We start from the raw sequence: 24,561 nt of genomic DNA on the forward strand, positions 1-24,561 counted from the left end.
GTTAAGTGTGTGAAACAATGCTGAATCATATGGTGAGCTCATAGAATGTCTCTCAGCATCTCCCACACAGGATTGTTTTCAATGATGTGAGCCCGAGCCAGGGACATCCGGTCGCGGATACTGTCTACATGGGGCTTACTGGTGGCCTGCAGACAGATGAGCCTTGGCTTACTTCAAATATCACAAGGCGAAAAACAGCTTGTCTAACTTATAATGTACATTGACCAAATAACTGTTGTGTGCTGCCTCTGTCTTTACCTTGGCAATAGTCAACATTCCTTTGACGATCTCAGCATTGTTTCGCACAGGCAGGATCCTGAGATTGCTGGCAGAAAATCTGAAAGAGATGCAAATAATGTAAGTGTCAGAATCTCAATGCCTATATTACCAGCTACATACGTGCCAGCCAAGCACAACAAGGGGGTTACAACTTGGGAAAGACATAACACAGCTATTTATCTACCTGTCTTGAAGCACCGACAATATTTCCAATTCCTTCTTCCCATTAAAGGGGGCGTATAGAAGAAGAAAGCTGTTCCGGTGTACTTGCACAAACGTCTTTATCCTCTCAATGAGTCCAGATTCCTCACAATGCTCCAAGGGGTCTTGAGGGTCAAGCAAAAGAAATGCAGTACCTAGAACATTATGAGAATGTTAAATGTATTAAACTAAACATGTTACTGTGAGACCTTTTCCATTACATATTATAAACAAATATTTGTGGTAATTTGTTTCCCAAGTTCAGCCTGTGTAAGTGGCTTCTGTGTATAATAATAATAATAATAATAATAATAATACATCTTATTTATAGGGCACTTTTCTAGATACTCAAAGACACTTTACAGAGGTGGGAGAAGTACTCCGATCTTGTACTTAGGTAAAAGTACCAGAGTGTATTAATACTCTGTTACAAGTAAAAGTCATGCATGTGTTATGTGGTTAGGGTTAGGGTTAAAGGGTTAGTAAAGGGTTAGTAAAAGTGTTATGAATGTATAACACTTTTACTCAAGTAAAAGTACAAAAGTATAAGCATCTAAACATACTTAAAATATCAAATGTAAAAGTACTCATTATGAAGATTGGCCCATTTCTAAATAATATATATTATACGTTTTTTTATATAATTATTGATGCATTAAAGCGTTATCAAAACTGGTAAAGGTGCAGCTAGTTTTAAATACATGTTATACCGGAGAGTAGCTTGTGAATTTACTCCAGGTGTAACTAAAGTCTTAAGTGTTTGTCGCTTATATTTCACATTATTAATCAAAATCTGCAAAGTAACTAAAGGTAGCATTCATTGAAATACTGAAGTACAAGTCTCTCAGAATTGTACTTAAGTACAGTACTTGAGTAAATCTACTTATTTACTTTACACTACTGAAACTTAATATTGTATAGCGTTACTGGGTTTGATAGTGTAACTGTAAGGCAGGTGTATTAAAGGGGATCTATAGGGTCGGTTTAAAGATAAGGGGGTTATCTAACCAGCAGCAGAGCTGACAGCAGGTTTACCTGACAGAGGGAAGATGAAGGCTCCCGACTCGACACCGTCTGAAAACCTGATTCGGTGCGGCTGAGCGCTTAGCATCCTGCTTGTGTCATGATTCTGGTGTAACAAATACAGGTAATTACATACATGTATTTCCTAAAGTTGTTTAAAACCAGACAAAGTTAAATAAGTCAAATTTGTTATCTTAACCAACACTTTGCGTTTTGTATTAGGCATTGCTTTGCTAGCTAGATAGCTAGCAAACCGATATTCTTCACGTTATCTATTTATTTTACCAATATCTGACACTAAAGTCTAAAATAAATGTTTGACTACTCAGGAGTTAACCCATCACTTACCTGAAGTGAAGTGCTGACTATAATCGTTGTTTTCCACTGAGGAGTTGTTTCTGTGTGTGTCGCCATAACCCACTGCTCAATGAAAGTCTAAATATTAGAGCGGTTAATGAGGCTTCGTCTTTTCTGGAATGTCCTCGCGGTCCATTCGCACGAGACGGTCGCAGTATTCAGAGACTGTATGTCAGTGTATTGAACCACGAGAAGGCGCTGCGATACTATTTCAAAACCTTTCTTTTACGTTTTTGAGACGAGAAATAACAAATACTAACGGTAAAGGCACCTTCTATTGTTTTATAATTTCGTTTTTTTTTTTACTATTATTAGGTAATTCAGTTGGGATACCTGTGTGCATTATGTGCTTATTTCATAGCATGATAAGCACAAGTGTAAGTAATAACATAATCAAGCCCAACCAGTAAACACATTACATCTGTGCAGTGCACCCAGGTAACATTGAACAAAATAATACGTTTCTGTGACTTGTCAGTGACCAACACTTTTCATTTTTCAATAAACACAAATCTTTATTTTCAATATGACATTAAATGCAAGCCAGTAGGCCATTGTTATTTTTTTCTTTAAGAAACTTCAGTCAACCATATTATCAGAAGACTGCCATGAGAAAAAATATATTTGTTTCCTTACTCTATTCTTTCTAGAGCTGTGAAGCAACATTAATTAAACAGTCAGACATACAAAAAATATTAGCATGCATAACATCCCGTTTGTGTCAAAAAACTGTCCACTGAGGGCATGATGGGGAATGCAAAATAAACTGCTGCAAAGTCCAGAGTTCTGCAGATTCCAGAAAAAAAAAAGATGAAAATGTTTGAGACAGCATATGATTATAAATAAGAATAAATTAAGACAAAGTTAATATTTAGAGGTTCAACGTTCACAGAGGTGACAACTGTCCGGCAGGTTCTCCTCTGTGTGAGCAGTCAGTGATGTGTTTCCAATTCCACGATGGTCCACTCCCCCTGAGGAGATGCAGCGTCTTCTGGGGAGAAGCTTGTTACTGTGATGCTGGTGGAGGAGTCCTCCATGGGCGAGATGAGCTCCGCCCAGCGTTTGAAGGTCTCCTTCTCTGGGGACAGGAAGCCCTGAGAGTCCAGGCATTCACGTGAAAGGGACAGAGTCTGCTTGATAAGGTACTGGGCCAGGTTTAGCTCCTCAGGCACAGGGTTTATGATTCCCAGGTTGGACTCGTGGTCTGAGAGGAGCTGCCTGAGCATGCTCCAGTCCCGCTCTGCAAACTCATTGCTTTTTTCATCGTCCTCTCTTTGCTTTTCTTGCTCTGCCTTGAGTTTAACATTCCTGTCCTTTTCCGAGCATTGCTCGAAGGCTTCTCCAACATCCAGCTCGTAAATGGGAGATAGTGCTTTGGATGGTCGGCGGTCATGTTTGCAGGTTTGACCCGATCTGTCACAACCATTGTCCCCTAAAAACAATTGACAATACTGCAAAATGACAAACTGATTCACTCCTTTTTCTTCACATTTCAGAGGCTAGTCACTGCCTAGTTTGATAAAACAGTGATGACTAAATGTTTACCCTTAATGCAACTGTTTCACTTAAAAGATAATCCATAGTGAAGTTCAAAACATTATAAAAGCAGTGATGTTGATGGTCACAATATGGTTGTTCAAATGGCAACACTATAAAGAATTATGAAGTCATCATTTGAAACATCATTACTTCAAAATATGGATGCCACAGTAGGTGAATACAGTTGCCTTAAAGGTAATGCACAGAGGAATCTGAATGCATCTCTTTATCCACCTTTTCAAACAAAGTAAGCCATGCATCGCCAGCACCAGTGAACTTTGCATGTGTCAGTAGCTAACAGTGATATGTTTTGAGATTTACGTGCAGGTCATTGAACGGGCAGACGTAATGAACAGACTTGTCACAAAAACCTAAAATGCAAGCAAACGGTGCTTTACTTAGTAGCACATAACGATGGCACACCACCAAGTTCAATTCACATTCTTTGTGTTTTCAATTTTTTGTACAATTCCAGAAAGGCAAAAGATGGATCATTGTTTGATATTAAAAACAAAGTAATTGACATGTTTGCATCGGAATATACCCTCAGTAAAGGTGCAGCAGGATTTATTTTTCTAAATATGATAGTGAAGAAAGAGAGACATGGCAGGACCACGAGAGCTGATCAAGAGTCATCACATACATTACAGAGGAGGCTACTGACACTACACAAACCTACTGAACAAAAGCTCATAGACAACAAACCACAGTCTTCTTTAAAAGTGGACGTCTATCTACACTTAAGTCTATTGGGTATGACAAGAGGTAATGGAATGTGGGGAAAAAAAAGACACAAAAATGGTTGATAGAGGGGGATGACACTTTTTTTTTTTAAATTCAAGCATGCATGTGTGCAAAAAAAAAAAAAAAAAAAAAAAGCAAACACAAAACTCAGGTACATTCATGAATAGAAATAAAGATGATCAGCAAGAAAATGCAAGGGAAAAGTTCCCCTTTTTCTGACAAGCAGTGGCAGTTCAGCTAATCTATTTGTGTGTTTTACCTTGATGCCAGGTGCTACATATAGCATTTTCACATCAACAAATCTTTTGAATGTTATTTTTAGATGTTCTTTTAATCGCTGTAAACAAGGGGCCATCGATGAGAAGCCAAAAGACAAATAAAAAAGGGCTTCTGGAGATATGTTTGTCCTTCTTAGAATGACAATGGTTTAATGAAGGAAAAGCCAAACACATCTATCCTTTACAACAAAGCAGAAGAAAACTTTTAGAGCAACATCTCCTGAGTGATGGGGCTTTTTGGAATGTATTCTATTTTTAGGAAACACAATTTTAATAATACGAACTAAATTAATTTAGCAACGATATATTGATTTCAAAACTATATTTAAAGCTCCATCAAATTTGTCAAATTCTCTTTGGCTCTAAAAAGGCCAACTGCTATTCCACTGCATAAAGGAAATGACAACAATAACCAAAACAATCTGATTTGTATGTACATGAAAGTGCATTGGTAGAACTATCTATCAGGCCTTGTCACAAGGCATATTCTTTTTAATGTCACATATACAATTGATATCATCAGTGTGAGTGACATGTACACTGCTTTCCCCTGTTTCTGTGTAAACTGACTTACCAAGGCCTAAATGCCTCTGACTACAGGTAGTTCAGTTGTTTCAAATGTACAGCTAAATGTACTATGATGAGACCAAACTCCGTCTTTAAAAGGATATTGATGTTGCAAATTCAAATTTACAACAGCTACACAATCAATGGGTGGAAATGATGACCACTGATTTCATTTGAATTTGAACTTGTGTTTATATTTAGTTACTACACTATATCCTTTTTCTGAAAGAGGAATAGGTACATGTTGGGTGTGGGTAAGGTCTAGCAGTTGGAGCAGTGGAGGATGAATCTTGCAGGGATAAACTATACCTTGGGGATAGGAGGTGAATTTGGATTTGGGGTCTATAAGTGTCCGTAGATCATACATTACCTGCTGGAGATTGTGCAGCATGTACAGGAGAGTCCCCTGTCTGCTGAGGCTCTTTTAAGTCTAGATGTAAATCAGCTTTCTTGCTTTCTGTGGGATTGGAGTGATTTTTGCGCGGCCCTGCGTTGTATTGTTCTGTGTGCCGGAGATCCAGGTGGCATGGGCGCTCCTGGGGAGGCAGGTCTCTCATGTCAGCATCCAAGAGAGGGACGCTAGACTTTATTCCGTTACTCTCCGCCTGGATCTCTGTAAGGAACACAGAGGACTTTTCATCCTGTTCCTCGTCTGTTTTTGTATGCGTTGTGTCTGCAGTTTCAAGATGGCCTTTCAGGTGGTTCAGTTGGTTGTTGGTTGGAGCAAAATTGGTCTGAGGAGTTGTGGAGTTAGACTCGAAAACGTCACCCTCACTGGGCTGCTGAGGTGGCGTTTGGACGCCGCCTTCTTCTGAACCCAACTCCTCACACTCGTCGACAGAGAGCAACACTGAGCGGCGAAAGTTAGCCGTGGTCTGGTAGTCGGCCTGATCGTTATCCTGGTCAGCGGCTTCATCGTCGAAAGCCAGGTTGATGATCCCCTGAAAGTTTGGAGAGGATTCAGATGGTGGCAGCGGGGCCTGCCCCGGAATCACCTCGACTTCAGATCTGTCATCTTCCGTCGCCTCTTCATCTTCCTCTTCCTCCTCAGAGGAGAAGAGCTGGTGGTCGGGGATGCTTTTCACCGTCACCGTTGCCTCCACCTCGGAGTGCTCCTCCTCTACAGGAAGCTCGTCTCGGTGCAACCAGGAGCGAGGAAGCTGTCTCACTCCCTCTTCCTCGCTGGTAGTGGTCTCCGCTTCTCGCCCCCGCAGCCTCACCTCCACTCTTAACCCCGCCCCGCCTTCGTACATCTTCAACTCCTCTGGGGTGCTTGTGTCGCTGCTACTGCGACCCAAGAAGTCGTGGCAGCGCATGGTGCCGCACTTTGAAACGCCTCTTTCGTTGGAGCAGCAGTCGTCGTCTTGCGAGCCGCCGGCGTCGTAGTCCTCCGAGCGGGGCTTGATGTCGTCGGAGGAGGTGGTGTGTGTGCTGCAGGTCTCAGACTCGGGGCTGACCTGATGGTGGACGGCACTCCAGGAGTCCTCTAAGGGGGTGCCAGTGCTGCACACGCTGCATGGTGTGTCTACGAGACGTTCGCTATCTCTCTGACAATTTCTGGAGCCGTCCTCGTGAATTTGCCCTCCACTGATGACTCCGCTTGGGGGCGGTTTCACTTTACTCCCTTCAGTCTGTTTGCAAGTGTCCGCCTTAGCAGATTTGACATGAGGGGTGTTGCTAGCTGAACAGTTAGTGTTTTCTGACAGTATTTCAGTCTTCTGGAGATGCTGCTTGGATTCTAGTTGCTGGCTAAGTAAATCCCCTTCACCCTGGTTTGTTGGCTGTGCTGCAGACTGGTCAGAGAATTCTACCTCTGTACTCTCTTTATGCACTGTAACTTCACCAGTGTTTTCTGTTGGCGCTGACTCCATTTTACAGTCTTTGCCATTGACTGTCTCTTTTCCTTTAGTTGCTGATTTCTTGGTAGCAGGTGAGGTTTTGGAAGTTCCTGCTGATTTTGGAGAAGCTTTCTCCGTAGGCTTTGGTCCGGACTTGGCAGCTGCTACTGAAGATTGCTTGGAGGGGGCCGAAGAGGCTTTTGGTGGTTTAGCACTTGATTTAGCTGAGGCTCCAGGTGCCGAAGCAGGTTTTGTGGTCTTCTTTTTTTGAACTTCAATGGCTGCTTTTTCTGGTGCTGAGGATTTCAACCCGTCCTTGCTGTCTTCTTTCCTCGGGGAAGCAGGCTTTTTGGATCCATGCTTGGAGACTAACCCAAAGACAGAATAGAACATTAGTACTTTGTACAGTATATGGACAGACATTTAAATTAAGCAGACTTTGAACATCTCACCATGGTCTGGTGTGCCTCTTCCCTTGGTTTCTGCTCTTGCTGTTGTCCCTCCTGTAGATGCTTTCTCTGCTGCACTAGTCTTGACTTTAGCACTTTCTCTTGCACTGGACCTATTGATAGGACTGCTATTGATTGACGGAAACAAAAACGCAACGTTAAATTCATGATGGTTCACATCATCTTTCAAGATATTCATAAGAAGAGTCACAGAGAAATTAAATCATGGATTAATATTCAGCACCAGCGGGGGGCAGCAGAGTTGTTTTCCCATTTTGTCAAGGACAAGCGTCTGAGACATGAACTGATTATGAAGGCAAATAATTTCAAGTTGTTGTCCTTCTGAAGGATGTTCTTCCTTGGATTTTAACTCAATCTAAGTGTAGGAGGAACAAGAGAACAGGGAGCATATTATCTGACATTTTAGTGAGTTCACTGAGGACAGTTTTACAGATTCTACATTACCTAATACGACAGGGCCATGTTTAAAAAATACACGATGTACAAAGGATTATTCTCGCTACGTAAATTGAGGTTGGAGGGGAGTTTAATCTTCCAGAGCATCTTCATTCTCAGCACACAAATCCAGACGTTGAATACAAGATAGATTAACTGTTACCTGCACCATCTGTTTCTTTACAAAAGATGACAATCAAAAGATGCAACAACAATATCTTTTGTTAGGCCATCAGCTTTTTCTGGCTAACTTACATGGTTTCTTTGCAGGGAGGCTGTTCAAAATGGATGTGCTCCCAGTTTGAATGATGCAGAATTTTAGTAAAAAGGATATTTTTAACATCTTTGAAAGGCAGATTAAAGTTTTGTCAGAATATGTTACACAGCTGCTTTTGCCTCCTGACCGTTTTCTGTTTTGCTTTCTAGGCCCTGAATGCTTTCAGCTACTGGAGTTGGTTATATTGTCTTTGAGCTCATGTTGCAACTTGGCCTGGCCATAGTGAAATAGTCAGTTTGATTCACTGCTCTTGTTTGAATGTTTTAAATAATTTGCTAATTCCATTGTTTGGTGATGTTTTCTGGATATCAGACATGTATGCTGTACTTGAGGATTTAGATTCTCACGCTCTCTTTTTTGTCATTCTGTTATATGTTTTGTACTTTACAAGTCACGAGTCAAATTCCAGGACCCTTTTCCATCCTTTGAGTTCTTATAGGCCACATTTGTTTTAATCACAAAACAGCTTTTTCCACTGCCTTGGTACTTGGGGCTGCGTAAGTCTGACATATAACATAAACACATGGAATGCTACACAGTCTGAGGGGTAAGCAAAACACAGTTTAATATTTAGAAATATCTCCAGTTGGAAGTTTTTTTAGCATGGCGAAATTAACCAAAATGCTTGCTGGATTGTTGACTTGCGAAACTTGAGAAACACTCAAAAGAAAATCTCTAACTCCATTTGAGTTAGATTGTTCTTAAATGCCTTAAACAGTAGAATGGCATTTAATGGTGGACCCACAACAAGCAGAACGTCCATGTGGAAGTTGACAAGGAAAGCACTTGCAGAACGTTACACCTAACATTTCACTAAATACACAAGAAGCTAAAGAAGAAGTGACGAGAAAGCACACTGATAATAACCATTAAGGAAGAGCTCACCTGCTGATCTTCGTTGTATCTGATTTCTGAGGAGGTTTTGTCAGTGTGGATTTGACCCCCGCCTTGGTTTGGTGTTTGGGCTTCGCACCTAAACACAGAAAACAATGCATGATTTTTGTGAAAAAAATGTGTCAGGCATTGAGATGAATCAAAAGAGACTTAGTCTGATACATATTAAACCTTGATTTCCTAAATAAATCATCTTCAGGGTAGCAGGGATACGTAGCAGGGTAGGGTAATGTGCTGTGAGTATGTGAGCGGACATCAGAGACGGTTAACAAGTAACTTTCAGTGTGGGGTACATGGACAAACTCAAGCATTGAACACTTGTATCAGTGGAGAATACCTCACCTCCCTAAACCATCAGAAAAATATCTCCTCTACGGGAAGTGCAGAGTGATCAACCTCTGCTGTTCTGCTGAGAGTTTGTACACTGGTACCAGCAGGCTGCTTTCTTTGCTAATAAATCAACATGCCTGCCCTCGTCTTCCAAAAGTCCCTCTTGGCCATAACACAAATTCATCATACTACTAAGTCTGCATTCACATTCAGCTCAAACATTGTAATTGGTGTCAGTCACCATGAGGAAATGAGAGGAAGTGAATAAAGAGAGTTAACCTGCGCTGTCATTACGAGGGCTGCTGGCACCGTTCTCTGGCGAAGCGCTGCCTGATGTGGACGAGGCGCTGGGCTGAGCCTGGGAGGTGCCAACAGAGCTGTCAGCCTTTCCTGTCGAGCTCCTCTGAGTCTTGGATACACTTGGCTGGCTTGTAGATGTGCAGCTCGGGGGAGATGTTTTAGGCCGTGCACCTGGATTTGGTTTCTTTTCCTGCTCTCTCACCCCTTGAGAGCTTCTGGAGCTGTTGGCTACATCTCGTCTGGCCCCTGCAGCTCCAGTGCCGTTGACAACTGGTATTCCAGCTGTTGCTGTCTTTGCTTTGGCTGCTGCAGTACGTTCCCCTGGCTTCTTTGCATTCTTTGCCTTGGATGTTTGACCCTCTCCTGGCTTGCTAGCTGTCCCCAGTCCATCAGACTTCATGGCTGACGCAGCACTACGGGAGGAAGAGGTAGTGTTTTCAGACACCCTCTGGGTCCTGTGCACAGGAGGACTCTCAGGTCCAGATGAAGGGCATTTCACAACCCTTGGCTGCAGGATAAAGAAATAACCATATTAGTCATGCAACTGTAAGACATGATTAAGCTGCAAAGCACAGTGTGGTTTGATGAAACTGAATAACATTATAGCAGATTACAATAAGCTACTGGAGTATAAGACAAGAAAAAAGGATGACATCATCTAAACATCGGTCGTTGAGATTTCTATAGTCTGTGCTAAATACTAAATAGACAAACAAAATTCATATAGTCTGTTCTTGATTGACTATCCTAAACAGTTGATTTGCTATCAGAAGTTAAGGGAAGGAATTTTGCTTCTTTTTTTTCTGTGTGTCACTTTGTGAACTTGAGCAAATTACTAAACTGGCTTTTGTCAGTAGAACAATCATCTGCAGGTTCGAACAAATGAGCAATCATATCTTAAAACAGACAAAGTGCTTGTTTTCACCGAATCACACCACTTCTCATGATCTATAGGAGCTCTACTGCTCTTAACCACTCACACCTAACATCTTGAATTCCTCTGTGGATCACCTCAGCCAGGCTTATCTTAGCAATACATCTGTTTACAGAGGCCCTGCAGCAAATGTTATAGTGTATCTCTGTGCTGCGAGGGTGGGGCATTTATGACATATGGCATCTGATGGCCACACTGTAATGACTAGCAGGGATTAAACACATTTACAGGGATTTCTCAGAGATGAAACTGCCTCATAAATTCACATCGTACATTTTCATCCTTAGAGTCAGAGTTCTGATTTACAAAAAAAAATGTTAGTTTCTGAAACACCAAAAAGAGTTTATATAAATGTTAATGTATTTAACATATATGGTTGGAGGGTAATGTTACCTGTGAGCTAGTGAATACAGGCTTTTTACCAAGTCTCCGGTTGTCCCCCTTATCAATAGCATCTGTCAAAAGAGGATCAAAGGAAGAGCAATGATCATCAAAAAGAAAGTATTCTGCATGCAAAACCATGTATCATATATTCAAATCAAGACATTCACAAATGTCCTTTTCTGTGTTTACCCTTTGATAATTGGGAAACAAACACTACATTAATATATTGATCAAACTATTATTTCAAATACAAATATTTCAAGCAAAGCACTGCCCTTTCTATGCTTAAAACAGAAACAATTTGAAAACCTAATCATGTTTTGTTTTTAATACCCAGATTGACTCTTTTCACTGAAATACATTTGTGATGCTTGCATGCAAGATCTGGAATCCGATTTCGGTGGCAATAAATGTACCAGTAATAGGCACAGGCTGATACCAGCTGCATACATTATTCATGCAGTGCATCTCAGCACACTGCTGGCTCAACAGTGAGGAAACAGTATGTTATTTGTATTTGTGGGGGCCACAAATCAGACCCACAAAGACAGGAATCCAGCCTTCACTCGCACCCTTTAAAAACAAGCATGGCGTGTCTGGTGCAATGCCATGTTAACGATACTCATCTCACAGAGACTTGTGAAAAGGTAGCTCACATAAAGCTAAAATAGACAATAAATAGGTTAAGAGTGCTTCGACAGCTGTGTAGAAAAAAGCCATTATGTATTAAATCAGCCAGCATGCACGTAGAGCTTTGCTTCATCTCTAATGATGCAGAGCCACGGCTTCAACGCAGCGCCAGGCTGGGTAAGGGAGAGGAGAAAACACACACACACACACACACTGCAGCATGAATCTCTGTCTGTGACTAAGAGAAGAGAGCTCACAGCAAGGATTTCCTCCCTTACCTGCTAGTATCCTCTCTCTGTGTTTGGTAGAAAGGGTCTCCCATCCCTGCGTGTGGCGGACCGCGTAAAAGGTCTGAAGCAGGAAGGTCCACAGGCGAGCGCGCAGCGTACAAATCTCTTGCCTGAACGGCTGGCGGTAACACAGAGGAGAGAGAGAAGAATGGAAAGGGGTGCGCTACAGCACAGGCAAATCAGCAGCTGCTTCAAGAACCTTTCACCATGGCAACAAATGCCCCTCCCTCCTCCCTCCTCCCTTTGCCTCCCTCTCTCTGTCCCTCCCTCCCCCTCTGTCTCCGTTGCAGAATGCACTTGAGCTCCCTTGAGTGAAATCAGTGATGTCAGTGGCTGATGCCCATTCTCCTGTTTCCACGCCTGATTATGAAAACAGGGATGGGAGGTTAGGGAGGAGCCAGCTCCAGCTCCTCGGCTGCACTGACCACACACCCGTCAGCAGCACACACACACACACACACACACACACACACGGCCAGATTAGTGAAGGCCGTTGGCACACGTCACAGCCTCCCTCAGCCTAATCCATTCTGCCATACTGTACCGTATTTACAGGGAGCTGAATGAGCTTTAACTCAGCAGCCGGGTCACTTTCCCTGGAAGTCATCTCACGAGCTTAACCTGCCTGCTCAACTCAATACATTTTGTTAGTCTCTTAAGGGTTTGACAGATATGATTTAAAACTATCTTCATAGATATTGAACAAAGCTTACAATTGAGTTGAAGGGGAGACAAGCCGACAGGGGGAGAACATTTATAGCAGAGAGCTTAAGCTGTGTTAAACCTGTAGCTTGGATGATTTGACGAACATATTAAACATTGTGGCTTTTTAAAGGGTTACTTCAGTATTTTTCAACCTGGCCCCAATTTCCCCATGTTTTTGTCTCCAAGTGACAAAGGTGAACAACAATTTCAAAAATGGATCCAGTATTTAGCAAGACTGCACCATCATTGTATATCTAATAGAGCTATTTTCTGTCAACAAGCCTGTCTGTGGTAAAACATGTACTTTTAGTGAACGCACATTGAAAGTGAGGAATTGCCCCAACAAATTAATTGTGCAGCGTATTTGCCCAATTCTGGAGGGGACGATAGAAATCCAGGGTTGAAACATACCAAATGTATCACTAGTGTGTTTAAGATTCAATGTGACTTATTACAAGCTTGACTGAAAGAAGTTACACTGCACTGTGTTTGGGAGTGGAGCCTCACTTGCCTTTTCTAGTGGTTGTGAAGAGTTGTTCAAATCTATGGCAAAATATTGTAAGTAGACCATGATTTCTTAATTCATTTTCTCAAATTACAACAGAGTCTGGGAAGAAGACCAGAAGTCAAACTGGACTAAAATGGAAACCGCACAACAAACAGGTGTGAGCACAGCCTAAGTATGATGTTCATTTTTGAAATACAGAAAAATTGATTCATTTCACCTCCTCTTGTTTTCTCCCTCCTTGCTGTAGGAGGGAGTCCTCTTCCCCGTCATCTCCACACAGGAGGTACACAGCAGCGAAAAGATCACAGCAGTTGTCCACAGAGGCACCCTCTCTGATAGCTGAACAAAGCTTCTTCAACAACGTGGGCTCACGGGTAACCTCTTCCCTCTGAGAAAAAACATAGAACCTAAGTTGAATATGTTTGTTACAGTACAGCAGAGAGCATAAGCATCAGCTCCAGCATCCTCTTACCCTGCGAAGCTCCTGAAAGGCCTGAGTTCGGATTACATCGGGGAGATGCTGGACAATGACGTGCAGGCTCTCCTCCTGCAGCTGCGTGGCGAGACTCCTCACCTGCTGGGCCCACTTGACTTCTGGGAGACTGCCAATCAGCTGCTCAGTGCCACAGAGCATGGTTACTGCGTTCTGCACAGTCTGAATGGAAACATCTATCAGCTAAAGACAGTCTATACCGTGGGTGAAAACTCAAGTCGAATGAACACAGCCCTCCATAAAAGCAGTCTTTACTCCTGCCCAGGACCTATCGATCAGTAGAGGGAGGCCCGGGATTGTGTAATGGTTCTTGGCCAGCTCTGAATCTCAATACTGGCAAAGACTGAACAATAGTACTCTTGTCTCACTTTACTCACAGAATGCACTCCACCCCTTAGATGGTGATGAAAGACAGACCCGAAATTCAATTATCAATTACACGGCTGGTTCACTCCCCATCTGTCTACATCTACATTATATTCCAACATGAGTCCGTCTTTAATAACTGTGAATTTAATAAAGGTCATCTTTGATTAGATTACGTTTGGATTTCCTTCCTGTGGAAAAACACTGGAGAATGGGTTGATGGTATTTGTGCGATTACATGCATACAGTTCAGCTGATGACTGTGGGAGGGAGGGACTCACCATGGTTTCAGTTAGAGCTGTTAGACAGGCTGCCTGGAGTTCAGGAGACAAGAGGGAAAAGTTCCTCTCACACCAGGTCTTCACATAATGATCAGCAACCCACCTGAAAATACACATCATTGAGTATCAATTAACAATTTTGATTATTGATTAATAATCAATTGCTTTCAATGCAAAAATTGCAGCAAATGCAAGTTTGAGCCTTTCAAGTTTGGAAATGTCCTGCTATAGTTTGTTTTGCATTATATTAAAGAGAATATCTTTTGAGTTTTGGACTGACATGGCAAGATACTTAAAGAGGCTCTTCTACCCTTTTTGTGGTTTTCCCTTCCCTGTAGTGTGTTATATAAGTTTGTGTGCATGTAAATAGCTGCAAAGGCTAAAATCCCTGTATTCCTTCCGGAGGGAGCTTCTCTCAACCACTTCTTTGTTCACTTCCGTAACATAGTGACATCACTAAGTAACCCTCGCGCTTCTATTGGCTAGTGCTTCAACAAATTGTACGTGATAGGCTAAGGGGCGGGACATCTCTAAGCATTTGACCAATCACAACAGAGCCGAACAGCTAACCAATCAGAGCAGACTGGGCTCTGGTTTCAGACAGAGGGTGAAAAGAGGTGCTGCAGCACAGGCAGTATGAGAACAATAAAGAGCTTTTTGAACATTAAAGCATGGAGACATGTCCCAGTGGAGACACAAAACACAAATATGAACCTGGGAATGAGCATAATAATAATTTAAAGACATTACCATGGACTTTTTGAAACTGCGCTGGACATTTAATCGACTAATAGATCAATCTAGAAAAAAATTGGCAGATTAATCAGTAAAGAAAATGAAACATTAGTTGCAGAAAATCAGCAGGACAGACTTTCAGTGAAACTGGTGAAGTCGTATTCTAGGTGTACTGCAGTGTATCACTGAGGAGTGTCTGTGGCTGGAGGCAGCATTCAGCCGATCTTTGCTCGAGGGAACAACAGAGTGAGTGAGGATGAGAAGGTCAGTAACGCACTGCTGCACAGAGCAGCGCAGGAAGATTTACTGCCATACATGCGTGACTCATCAGACAACACGGCAAGGCCATGTCCCCCCCACACCAACTCAAATCAGAACCAGCTCACAGCCCAGCTTAACACATCCTATCCCCTATCCTACATTATAAACTTCCTGCCAGCTCACTGCATTAGCGCACCAACATCGCTAGTTAGCCTACAGAAGAATCAGCTACATGAGATCTCAAAGTGAAACATTATGAGATTGTGTGTGAACAAATGCACAGTAAGGAAAGTGATAAAAGCTGTGCAGCGTACTGAAATGTAAAGACGTGCCTAATTTTTTTTGTTAAATCTGATCGACTTATAAATGTAGAGCAATGCATTAGTGTCTGTAACTAAACAGCAAACTTGAGAAATGCATTGGCCCTTAAGAATGATCGTCATCTACATTTGACATGTTAAAGGTTTAATAGAAAAATGAAAGGAGTGTTTTCTGTAGGTTTTTCCTTGTCTAAGGAGTAATTGCTTTAAAGGATATAAATGCAATTAATTGTACTCAACAGAATGGTGAATTGAATCACATTAAGGCATGTAACCCCAACCCAAGGCTATTTCATAACACAAGTATGAACCCACATGCTGGTTACCTAGCAACAGGATGCTGATGTAAGCGAAAGTAGCAAGGTTGGAATATTCTGCACTTTTTTTCCAATTACACAAGCATCTTTAAAGGTCATCTTTGACAACTGTTAAAATGATAGGACCAATTATTTATATGTAGTGTCTCGTCTAAATGTATTTCAGATTTCTAAGCTGTAACACATTTATAGAAAAGCAACAACAGACACTCACCTCTTACACAGCAGGTGGAGGTTTTGAAGGCCTAAGGCGTGTGTGAGTGACAGACATTCAAGAACTGTTCTCTGAACCCCGTCAATCGGCTGCCAACACAGGAGGGGGAAGAAAAATAGGAATTTACACATACAACATTTGTGAAATCTGGCATATGGTAAAATGAGAATGAAAAAGTGTTCAGATAAGTTAAACAGCACTATTATTGGCACTGAACATGCACGCACCATACTCAATCAACAAGTGTTAAGCCAAAGGACTTACAATAGGATTTGTTCTCTGAGTTTTCAGCTGTGTTACTACACATAGTGATCATTTATTGTTGTTTTGGACGAGGGATCACTACACTGATGGGTGAATACAGAAAAGAACTGCGTTTTTTGGAAGGCCCCTAGACCTTCACAAATAAGACTTAAAGAAAACGTGTCATTTCCTAAGCACCCCTAAGGGCGCTGCCAAGCAAATATTGTTTTGGTGCAACAGAGCATTTTGAAATGTATTACATTTAGAGAGTATGCATACATTTGGAGGAAAATTGACCCGCCCTTTTCTATGACAACAAAAAAAGTCAAATAAAAAAGAAATATCGCTTATAACCACAAAGTTGGAATGAAATCATTGGCGTCTTCAGAGAGTTGGTGGTAACTGAAGCGCATGTGTCAGGGGGCTGATCATGGCATGATTTTCTTGTCATCCGCTTAAAATGACTATTTCAAACAGCAGTGCTTTGAAAAAGCAGCGATGACTGGGATATTAAATTCCTGAAATAGTTTTCTCTCTCGCAAGTTTTACTTCGTGACTGAAGTTTGAAGGAATGCTTCTGCACCTTGTTCATCATGTTCTGTAGCTCATGCTCACATTACAACATTATATTTTTCACTGTTGTTCTCCATTCCTGGCGCAAAGGTAACATTTATACCTTGCCACATGAATAATTGCAATCAGATGCGAATAAGTAAAATTTGCACACAAGTGTGTGTGTCATTATATAATTGGCTACATTTCTTTGGTGAACCAGACCATATGGGGCTGACAGCGGTAGCAAAATACACTGCCCATCCAAAAACAAAGTCACCAACTTGGTTTAACTAAGCCAATCTGTGATTAATATGTTTAATATGTTTCAGCTAGCAACAAGTTATTTAACCCTAGCTGATGTGGTGTTTAGTTTCCCATTTCTCAACAACCATGTCGGAACACATATCCTAAGGTCGTGGAAAGGATGTTAATCCTTTTCAGAAAGGTCAGAACACAACTAAGGAGACTGCTCAAACCACTAAAATCTGGTTAAGAACTGTCCAACGCATTATTAAAACTAAATCAATGAGTCCAGATCTACCCTGTTCCAGAGTGATGGGCGCATCAGGGTAAGAATAGAGGCGGATGAAGTGATGCACCCATCATGCCCAGTGGGGTCAGTGTGATGATCTGGGGTTGCTGCAGTTGGTCAGGTCTAGGTTAAGCAACGTTTTGTTCCAGACATACTCCCAGACATTTCAATGATTTGTACAGCAAAGTACGGTTTGGAAACTATATCATTTCCTTTTTGACGGGCATGCATAACACGGCATAACACCGGAGCCTCACTGCGGGGAAACTTTGGCGCTGTTCCGAGTTGTTCTAATCCGTCAAAATGACAGACTGCTTTCATATTTTTCAGTCATTGTTAAAAAAAATCCGGCATAGACGGAAAATATTCGGTTAACGCGACCACTGCTGCCAATACCAGTGCTCGGGTTAACCAGATTTAAAATCTGTGTTCTTTACTCCCTTGAACTAATTTGAATAACTTTGCAAATGACCTGAGGCCAGCGATTAATGAGGTGCTATTAACTGATCGTGTGACCGAAAAATGAACGTAATTGATAGCAGCCCCAAATTCAACATGTTTAAAGGCTACACATGTGACCCCACCTAGCCCATACACACAGTACATATTGAAAGAGAACAAGCCTATAAAGACCATCATTACATCCCTCATAATGTAAAGCTGACCTTGGGGAAGAAGCGGCAGTAGTCTCGGGTCAGAACCATCTCCACCACGTCTTTCAGTCCCTCTAAACCCAACATGTCTGCAGCCAACACCACCTGACTGTGGGACAGGAGACACCAAACACAGGTCAGCTTGTTTTCTGCATCTGCATTCTAATTTTGTCTGGTCTCATACAGTACCTGGCACTGGCTCCAGGTGGTAAATCCACAATGGCTCCGTACATGAACTGGAGCAGGACCTCCATCTCATCTGGCCCTAAGCTGAAAAAAGGGCAACAAAACAATATGTTAAGAGATATTATTAAAGTTAAAGGGATAGTTTGGATTGTTTGCAGGTTGGGGTGTATAAGCAGGGGTGCACATAACTGGTACGCAGGTACGCATGCGCTGCAACAATCTGAAATGCGTACCGTCACTTGTGTCACAAAGCGCATTTGCGTACCGACGTACTTGTGAAGCTCTGTACTCCACTACCACCACCACCACCACCACTAATGTAGCGAGAATGAATGCTGCTACTGAAGCAGCAAACCGAAACAACACAATTCAACAAGTCTCCTTTCACTGCAGCCACAGCTGCGCTGCATACATCATCTCTAGCAGAAGCATTCATATTTACTTGAACAAATTAAAAATATATAAATACAAGTCATTATAGTATTACTCACCAATACGTTTGATTATTTGTACACAAAATCCATGCTCCTTTCTTTCCTCAAAAATAGTTAAATTACTCTGTTGTTCAGATTATCTGAGTGTTTCAGTTCCAAGTCCTGTTCAATCGCCATGGAGGCTAATGCTGAAAGTCCAGTTTGTCCAGTCGTATTTCTGGCAAAAAACATTGTGGAGCTCCGTTTCCCTGCGCACTTGTTAATTAGGCTGTAGATCCACTCGAGTTTCCCAAAAACGTTTCCAAAGCACCGTTGCTTGTAAGTGTCCAGCTGTGCTTTGGTGTCTCGATGCTGCCAACTCAAGTTTGCAAACCCTCTATGGCTCCAAACACCAAGTCGGTCAGTTGCGAATATCAGGCATTCCCAGCAGTACAGTTTGCTGTACTCCTCGGAGGCTGTGAGCCAAGGTACTGCTGAAGTTAGTGAAATTAAAGTGGTGGTCAAACCCTTTCACAGGCTGCGACAGGCTTGCTAGCTTGCCAGCAGTGAAGGCCTTTCTGTCCCTGACGGCCCACCACTGGGTACTAATACATGGTCAGTGTATTACCCACAGTAAATGGCAATGGACACGCTCCCTTTTAGGAGAAACTGACAGGAGTACCAGCAGGAAGCTTAGCAATTTACTGTAAGGATGGGGCAGCGGCATTTTCTTTCAGGTGGCCAAAATGGTACCCGAATGAGTGCCAACAACCTATTGTAGATACTGTATTACAATGACTATGGATCTCATACAACCCAACTTCATAGAATCCAAACTATTCCTTAAACATAAAGAATTGTACCAAAGTATAGCCCAGGGCTATTCAATTGGCGGCCCACGGGCCAAATCCGGCCCCGGGGTGATATTTACTGGCCCTTTGAGTATAATGTTAAAAAGTAATCAAATTTTTTTTTTTAAGATTTTTTTTTTTTTTTTTTTTTGTGCCATAGTGCCTTTATTCCAGAGAGGGTGTTACATTGAGAGATAGAGGGGTAGACAATGCCTGAAAACTTCGACGGGCTCGGGTTTCGAACCCACCTACTATACTGTAGTGACAACTCCTGTCATTGATTGCATCTCTGCGTGAATTAGATCATTTCACCTAAATGAAATCAAATGAAACATGTAGGCCTACTGAGTTCTGAACTTGCCATTTAGATCTATAAAGGCCTTGGGGCTATGTTGTTTGATTGAATTAAACACAATATATGCACTCCACTATGCTGTTGTAGTATTTACTGTATCTGAAGCTCTTAAATATGATTGCTCATATTTCAAGCCATCTTTTTCCCGGCCCCTTGCTTTGGATCATTTTCATCAACCGGCCCCCATTCCAAACTAATTGAATAGCCCTGGTATAGCCTATTTATTTTTCTTTGTGACTTCATGCACAAAGTTTAGATGTCTATCTATACTGCAAACACAACTGAGAATGCTGTGAACAGAATCCATATATCATGCAGCACTCAATCCTCGTGACTGCAGCCCGAGGGACACTTTATAGGTTCCCCCCCCCCGTCAACGCCGTAGCTCTCCATTCTGACCGACACGTCTTCCCCCGTTAACCTCAGATCAGTGATGCTGAGGCGAGCGGCATCTCTCTCCCCGGAGGAAAAATGGGCTTCATTTGCCTTTCCCCGCTCTGAAAGAGGCTGTGTGGGGGGGTTAGGGGCCGGTGGCGGTGGTGGGGGAGGCCCGTCAGCAGGCAGTGGATGAGAAGACATTGATGTGCCTCACAGAGGACAATGAAACAAACTGAGCGAGCCATTTCAGATTCCACTGGCAGTGGGTTGCTGTGTGTATATGTGTGAGTGTGTGAGTGTGGGTATATATGGAGTTAAAACAAGGCATTGTGAGTGAAACCCCATACTGTACAAAGCCACCTCTGTTGCTAGGCCTGAATAATTAATGCAGCATATGCAGTAATTCAACTGTGTTGTTCAGGAATAAAATGTGGAATTGTCAGAGCAGGAGCAGAGGTGTATTATTGATCCGTGTGACCTGCTGCAGGATGATGCTGAGTCTTACCCTTGCAGAGTGATGCACTGTCTGGAGCTCTCCATCCAGCTCCCGCTCAGCATGGCTCGAAAATACTGGGACCGCGCACACAGGATTGCCCTAGAAACCCAGTAAAGCAGGCAGTTGCAAGTCAGATCAACCCACCACTTTAATATTTTACATGTCATCTGGCAGGCTTGCGTATACTTAAACAACAACAGAACAAAACATATGTGTGTTTTGTAGTCTCTGGAGATTCTCTTATTCTCACTTCCTCTGAAGATTGTGCTGTCACAAATATGGAAATAACCTGTTTATATTGCTGACTTAGCTCAAATGAAGGATGAGGCTAGTGATTTTCTAAATCCCATGAAGAGACCACAACCAACCATGAATTATGAATTAGTGTGCTAAATATCAGCCACGTTATTGGGTGCACTTGTTCAACTGCTCTTTTAGGCAAATATCTGCTCAGCCAATCATGTGATAGCAACTCAAGGCATTTAGTCAGTTACACAATAACCTTGTTGAAGGCAGAGGTCAGAGGAGAATGGCCAACCCGGAAATGAGTCTTCTTTTTTTTTTCACTAACGGTTCAATTGTCTCAAAGTCAATGTGTTTTTTGATTAAGTCTTTAGTTAAATGTCTGAAGTAGGTTTGTGGTTAAAAAAAGCTGAAGAGATCTACCTTTTTTTGCTCTAGGACATAAAACACACCAGCAAAAACACACAGGTGAAAGTTTGAAGGTCATAACAATGGCGGTTGCTAACAAGTGACTTTATCAGACAACTAAACATCATCACACCAAACAGTAGCCACATTTAGCTTTGCGTGGTTTTCACCTTACATTAGCTTTTAACTTCTGGCTATTGCATTTACGCTTAAAAAATTATAAATGTGTGTTATAATGGAGATGATCCTGCTGAACAAAACGTGGAAGTATCATAAACGTGTGTTTGACATAGATCCTATTTTCTGCAATATTCTGGAGAGCAATAGAAAAATCCAATTGCTTTTGTTGAGGGAACCCTTGCGATGCTAACTTTCGTGTCGGCCTACACAAATATGTTATCACTGCATAAATCTATTGTCTGTGGTCTAAACACCACAGCCTACCTGAGTATTTTTGCAGACCATCCCTATATGACACACAGTTTACCCATCTTCCAATAGATGCTTTTGGCAGGATAACATGCCCATATCTGAAAGAACTTGCCCAGCTTCCTCTCTCTGACAAGCATTCACTGGCTGCTCCCCTAAGCATGAGTTGGGAGAAACCTGTCTCCATGGTTACCAGCAGTTTCTACAACCTCTGCATCACAAAATGACCACCCACCACTGCTCCACACTGCCAATGTGCGACCTCTGAAGTGTTTTCTCACTGACTGTACTGAGCTGAACATCTTACAGGACCCATATGATACTATTCTTAAGAAAAACAATGTTTTCGAATTCCAGATGTATGAATAAGATAAGTGGGAGCAGCTCTACCTGTGGCAGGAGAAGACCTGCTCTGCTACTTGGATGGTGATGTCACACTGCTCACCCCGCTGGTATAGATCCAGCAAGTCAGCTCCGAGGCCCGAGGCTGGCTCCAGAACAGCGTCTGGAGTAAAGAGGGATAATGAGGAAGGGCGGGAGGGAGAGTAACGAAGAGCGAGGCTCAGAGTGTGAGACGTGCATATTTGTGTTTGTGGAACAGCAGAGTTATCTACCATTAAACCCTTTTACTCAGGGGTGTCCAAACATTTTTCACTGAAAGCCACATACAGAAAAAAAGGGTTGGGCCCCTCACTAGAGGTGAGGTATATTTAAGCAATAGCTCACGACAGGCCGTGGTATATGGCCATTATATCACAGTTAAGGGCCGTGGTTCGGCCCGACGCGAAGCGGAGGGTCGACAACCCCCTTAACTGAAAGGTGGTACCTTTCAAGTTGGTCTACCTGCTCTTCACGTAGCATGTCGTCGTTTAGGTGCTTTTTGTTCTGGAGATAGGCACTCCTCAATCCACTCCTCCATAGTAAGACCCCCCCGGAGGTCGAAGTTAATCTTAAATGTTTCCATCTTATGCTCTGTAAGTTTGTTTCGTAACGGAAGAAATGTAAATATATTTATAAAACGGACAAGTCAAATCAAGCAATCTGATTGGTCGATAGCGTTTTTGCAGACCTTTTTGATTACAGATTTGAAAACATCGTTGCTTGCTTTAAAAGTAGCACAATTCATTATGTCAAACCCTGGAAAGTATCTAAATATCCCTGCCCTAATGCCAAAGGAGCTGCACACTGAATATGTTTTTGCCGTTTGATGTCTATGTCTGGACCGCTGCGTAAAAAGGAGGGTTTCTGCCCGTTACTTCTCCGCTGCTTTCTTGTTCCAGTTTGAAAAGCAAACTGCAGGCAGTTTGCTTTTCGTCCCAACTGTATACAGTTTTTCTCAGACGCGGAGGGATACTGAGTTGTTGTGAAAAGTAACTTACAATTCTACCCGTGGTATACGCTCAGTATATCACGGCTAAGAACCAATCAGATTGCTTGATTTGGCTTGTCCGTTTTATAATGCCTCATAAGTTAAGTTATAAGTTAGCTAAATCAATCAAATGTAGGTAAATTATTCTTGATAATTGAATATGCTTAAAGAAAAAAAAGATGACATTACACCCAAGTGTTGGCAGCTCATTCCTTAAAACAGAAGCCTCATATATATATATATATCGATAAGCCGAAATAGGAAGGGTATATTTAAGCTTGTTATGCAAATAGGTTATTGGGCTTTTTTATCAACTAAGACTTGTTAGAAAATGTTTTCAACTTGAACTGACTGAATGTATTTGAAAATTGGGCTTTACATACTTAAGAAGTACAATGTGTGGGCCATATTCCATTATACTTTTAGAATTCGTTGTGGGCTAAAAATGGACCATGGGCCGCAGTTGGCCACTGGGCCGTAGTTTGGACACCTCTGCCTTAACTTTTAACACAGCAAATTGTGACGTTAAAAAGTATCCGTGTGATGGCCATCCTGAAATTAGCAGTTACGACAACAGGAATCCAAATGGGATTATCTCTTAAATGGATTATGGCTGAGATAACATGATGTTTAGAAGGGGGATGGGGATGGGGACAGGTGGGGGCTAATAGTTCACATAACCTACAATAACCCTCTATAGAGAAGCGTGTATACCTGAGTCAGAGGAACCACGCAGGTCTGCTGGGTCAGGAGCAGTGCTTTCTGGCACCGAGTCATCCATGTCTGGGATTATTTCAGCCGAGTGCATGCTCTGGTGTGCCGTGTACACGCGCCTGCAGAGGGAAACTCCAAAGGTTAATTAACACAAGACCTTTCACGCTAAATAACAATCTCATGTGACTGTGGTGACAAAGTATGCAGGGCATACATTTCACTGCAAAGGATTTTCTTTCTTTCTCAGTGAAGCATTTTATAAAGTGGCTCGGAACCTGATGAAGTTACTAACAGTCTGTTATAGTACATGTGCCCTGAGTGCTTTGTAATCTGCTGTGGCAGCCTGGCTTGGTCTGACAAGTGTGTTAAGCAAGCGAGTGAGTTGTGATAATGCAACCCAGGCGTTAAAGTGCAGACAATAAAAAACATTCCTGGGGTTAAGTCTGACCATTAATGCACGTCATTCCTCATCTCTCTTTCTCCTCTACTATCGCTTTATACAAAAAATATATTATACAATTAATTTAACATAGTGCAGTGAGAAGATTGGCATATTTTAAAAAGAGATTTTTTCTAAGAAACACATGTTTGCATTATTTTTAAGAGATTTATTTTAAGAAAAATATGTTTGCATTATTTTTATCCAAGCTATTAAATCGTCACACACGTACACAGTCAAATAAGGTCCACGCATTTAACACATTCATGTATTAAGACCAGTCATCAGCTATCATACAGCACCTAGGGAGCAGTGATAGGGTTTGGT

General features: G+C 42.1%; 2 protein-coding genes across 2 annotated transcripts in view; both read right to left on the reverse strand.

Moving 5' to 3' along the window:
- Nucleotides 1-38: 38 nt before the first annotated feature.
- LOC117490929 (uncharacterized protein C1orf146 homolog) lies at nt 39-1,917 on the reverse strand. Its single transcript, XM_034140711.1, has 5 exons — nt 1,852-1,917; nt 1,516-1,609; nt 464-635; nt 259-337; nt 39-146 (listed from the first exon to the last, which is right to left on the reverse strand). Exons 1-5 carry the CDS (start codon nt 1,915-1,917, stop codon nt 39-41), a joined length of 519 nt encoding a protein of 172 aa, XP_033996602.1.
- A 437-nt stretch (nt 1,918-2,354) lies between these two features.
- The window catches only part of btbd8 (BTB domain containing 8), a 32,569-nt gene continuing 10,362 nt past the window's right edge, over nt 2,355-24,561 (reverse strand). Inside the window, exons 4-19 of the mRNA XM_034140759.1 lie at nt 23,796-23,914; nt 22,103-22,217; nt 20,642-20,731; nt 18,143-18,223; nt 17,966-18,062; nt 15,971-16,059; nt 14,124-14,226; nt 13,456-13,638; nt 13,201-13,371; nt 11,759-11,888; nt 10,860-10,921; nt 9,512-10,040; nt 8,894-8,981; nt 7,279-7,403; nt 5,359-7,194; nt 2,355-3,292 (exon numbers count right to left, since the gene is read on the reverse strand). Coding sequence (XP_033996650.1) covers nt 2,793-3,292; nt 5,359-7,194; nt 7,279-7,403; nt 8,894-8,981; nt 9,512-10,040; nt 10,860-10,921; nt 11,759-11,888; nt 13,201-13,371; nt 13,456-13,638; nt 14,124-14,226; nt 15,971-16,059; nt 17,966-18,062; nt 18,143-18,223; nt 20,642-20,731; nt 22,103-22,217; nt 23,796-23,914 — 4,318 coding nt within the window. The 3' untranslated portion in view covers nt 2,355-2,792. The remainder of the gene's footprint in view (nt 3,293-5,358; nt 7,195-7,278; nt 7,404-8,893; nt 8,982-9,511; nt 10,041-10,859; nt 10,922-11,758; nt 11,889-13,200; nt 13,372-13,455; nt 13,639-14,123; nt 14,227-15,970; nt 16,060-17,965; nt 18,063-18,142; nt 18,224-20,641; nt 20,732-22,102; nt 22,218-23,795; nt 23,915-24,561) is intronic.

The sequence above is a fragment of the Trematomus bernacchii genome, unplaced genomic scaffold (assembly GCF_902827165.1).
Source record: "Trematomus bernacchii unplaced genomic scaffold, fTreBer1.1, whole genome shotgun sequence".
Classification (NCBI taxonomy): Eukaryota; Metazoa; Chordata; class Actinopteri; order Perciformes; family Nototheniidae; genus Trematomus; species Trematomus bernacchii.

Bases quoted from the DNA above. Each gene is read 5' to 3' on its own strand.
- LOC117490929 (XM_034140711.1), bottom strand. From the start codon at position 1,917: ATGGCGACACACACAGAAACAACTCCTCAGTGGAAAACAACGATTATA. The intron at 1,610-1,851 runs GTAAGTGATGGG...TTGTTACACCAG, and splicing joins TAGTCAGCACTTCACTTCAG to AATCATGACACAAGCAGGAT. The intron at 338-463 runs GTAGATAAATAG...CATCTCTTTCAG, and splicing joins TTGTCGGTGCTTCAAGACAG to ATTTTCTGCCAGCAATCTCA.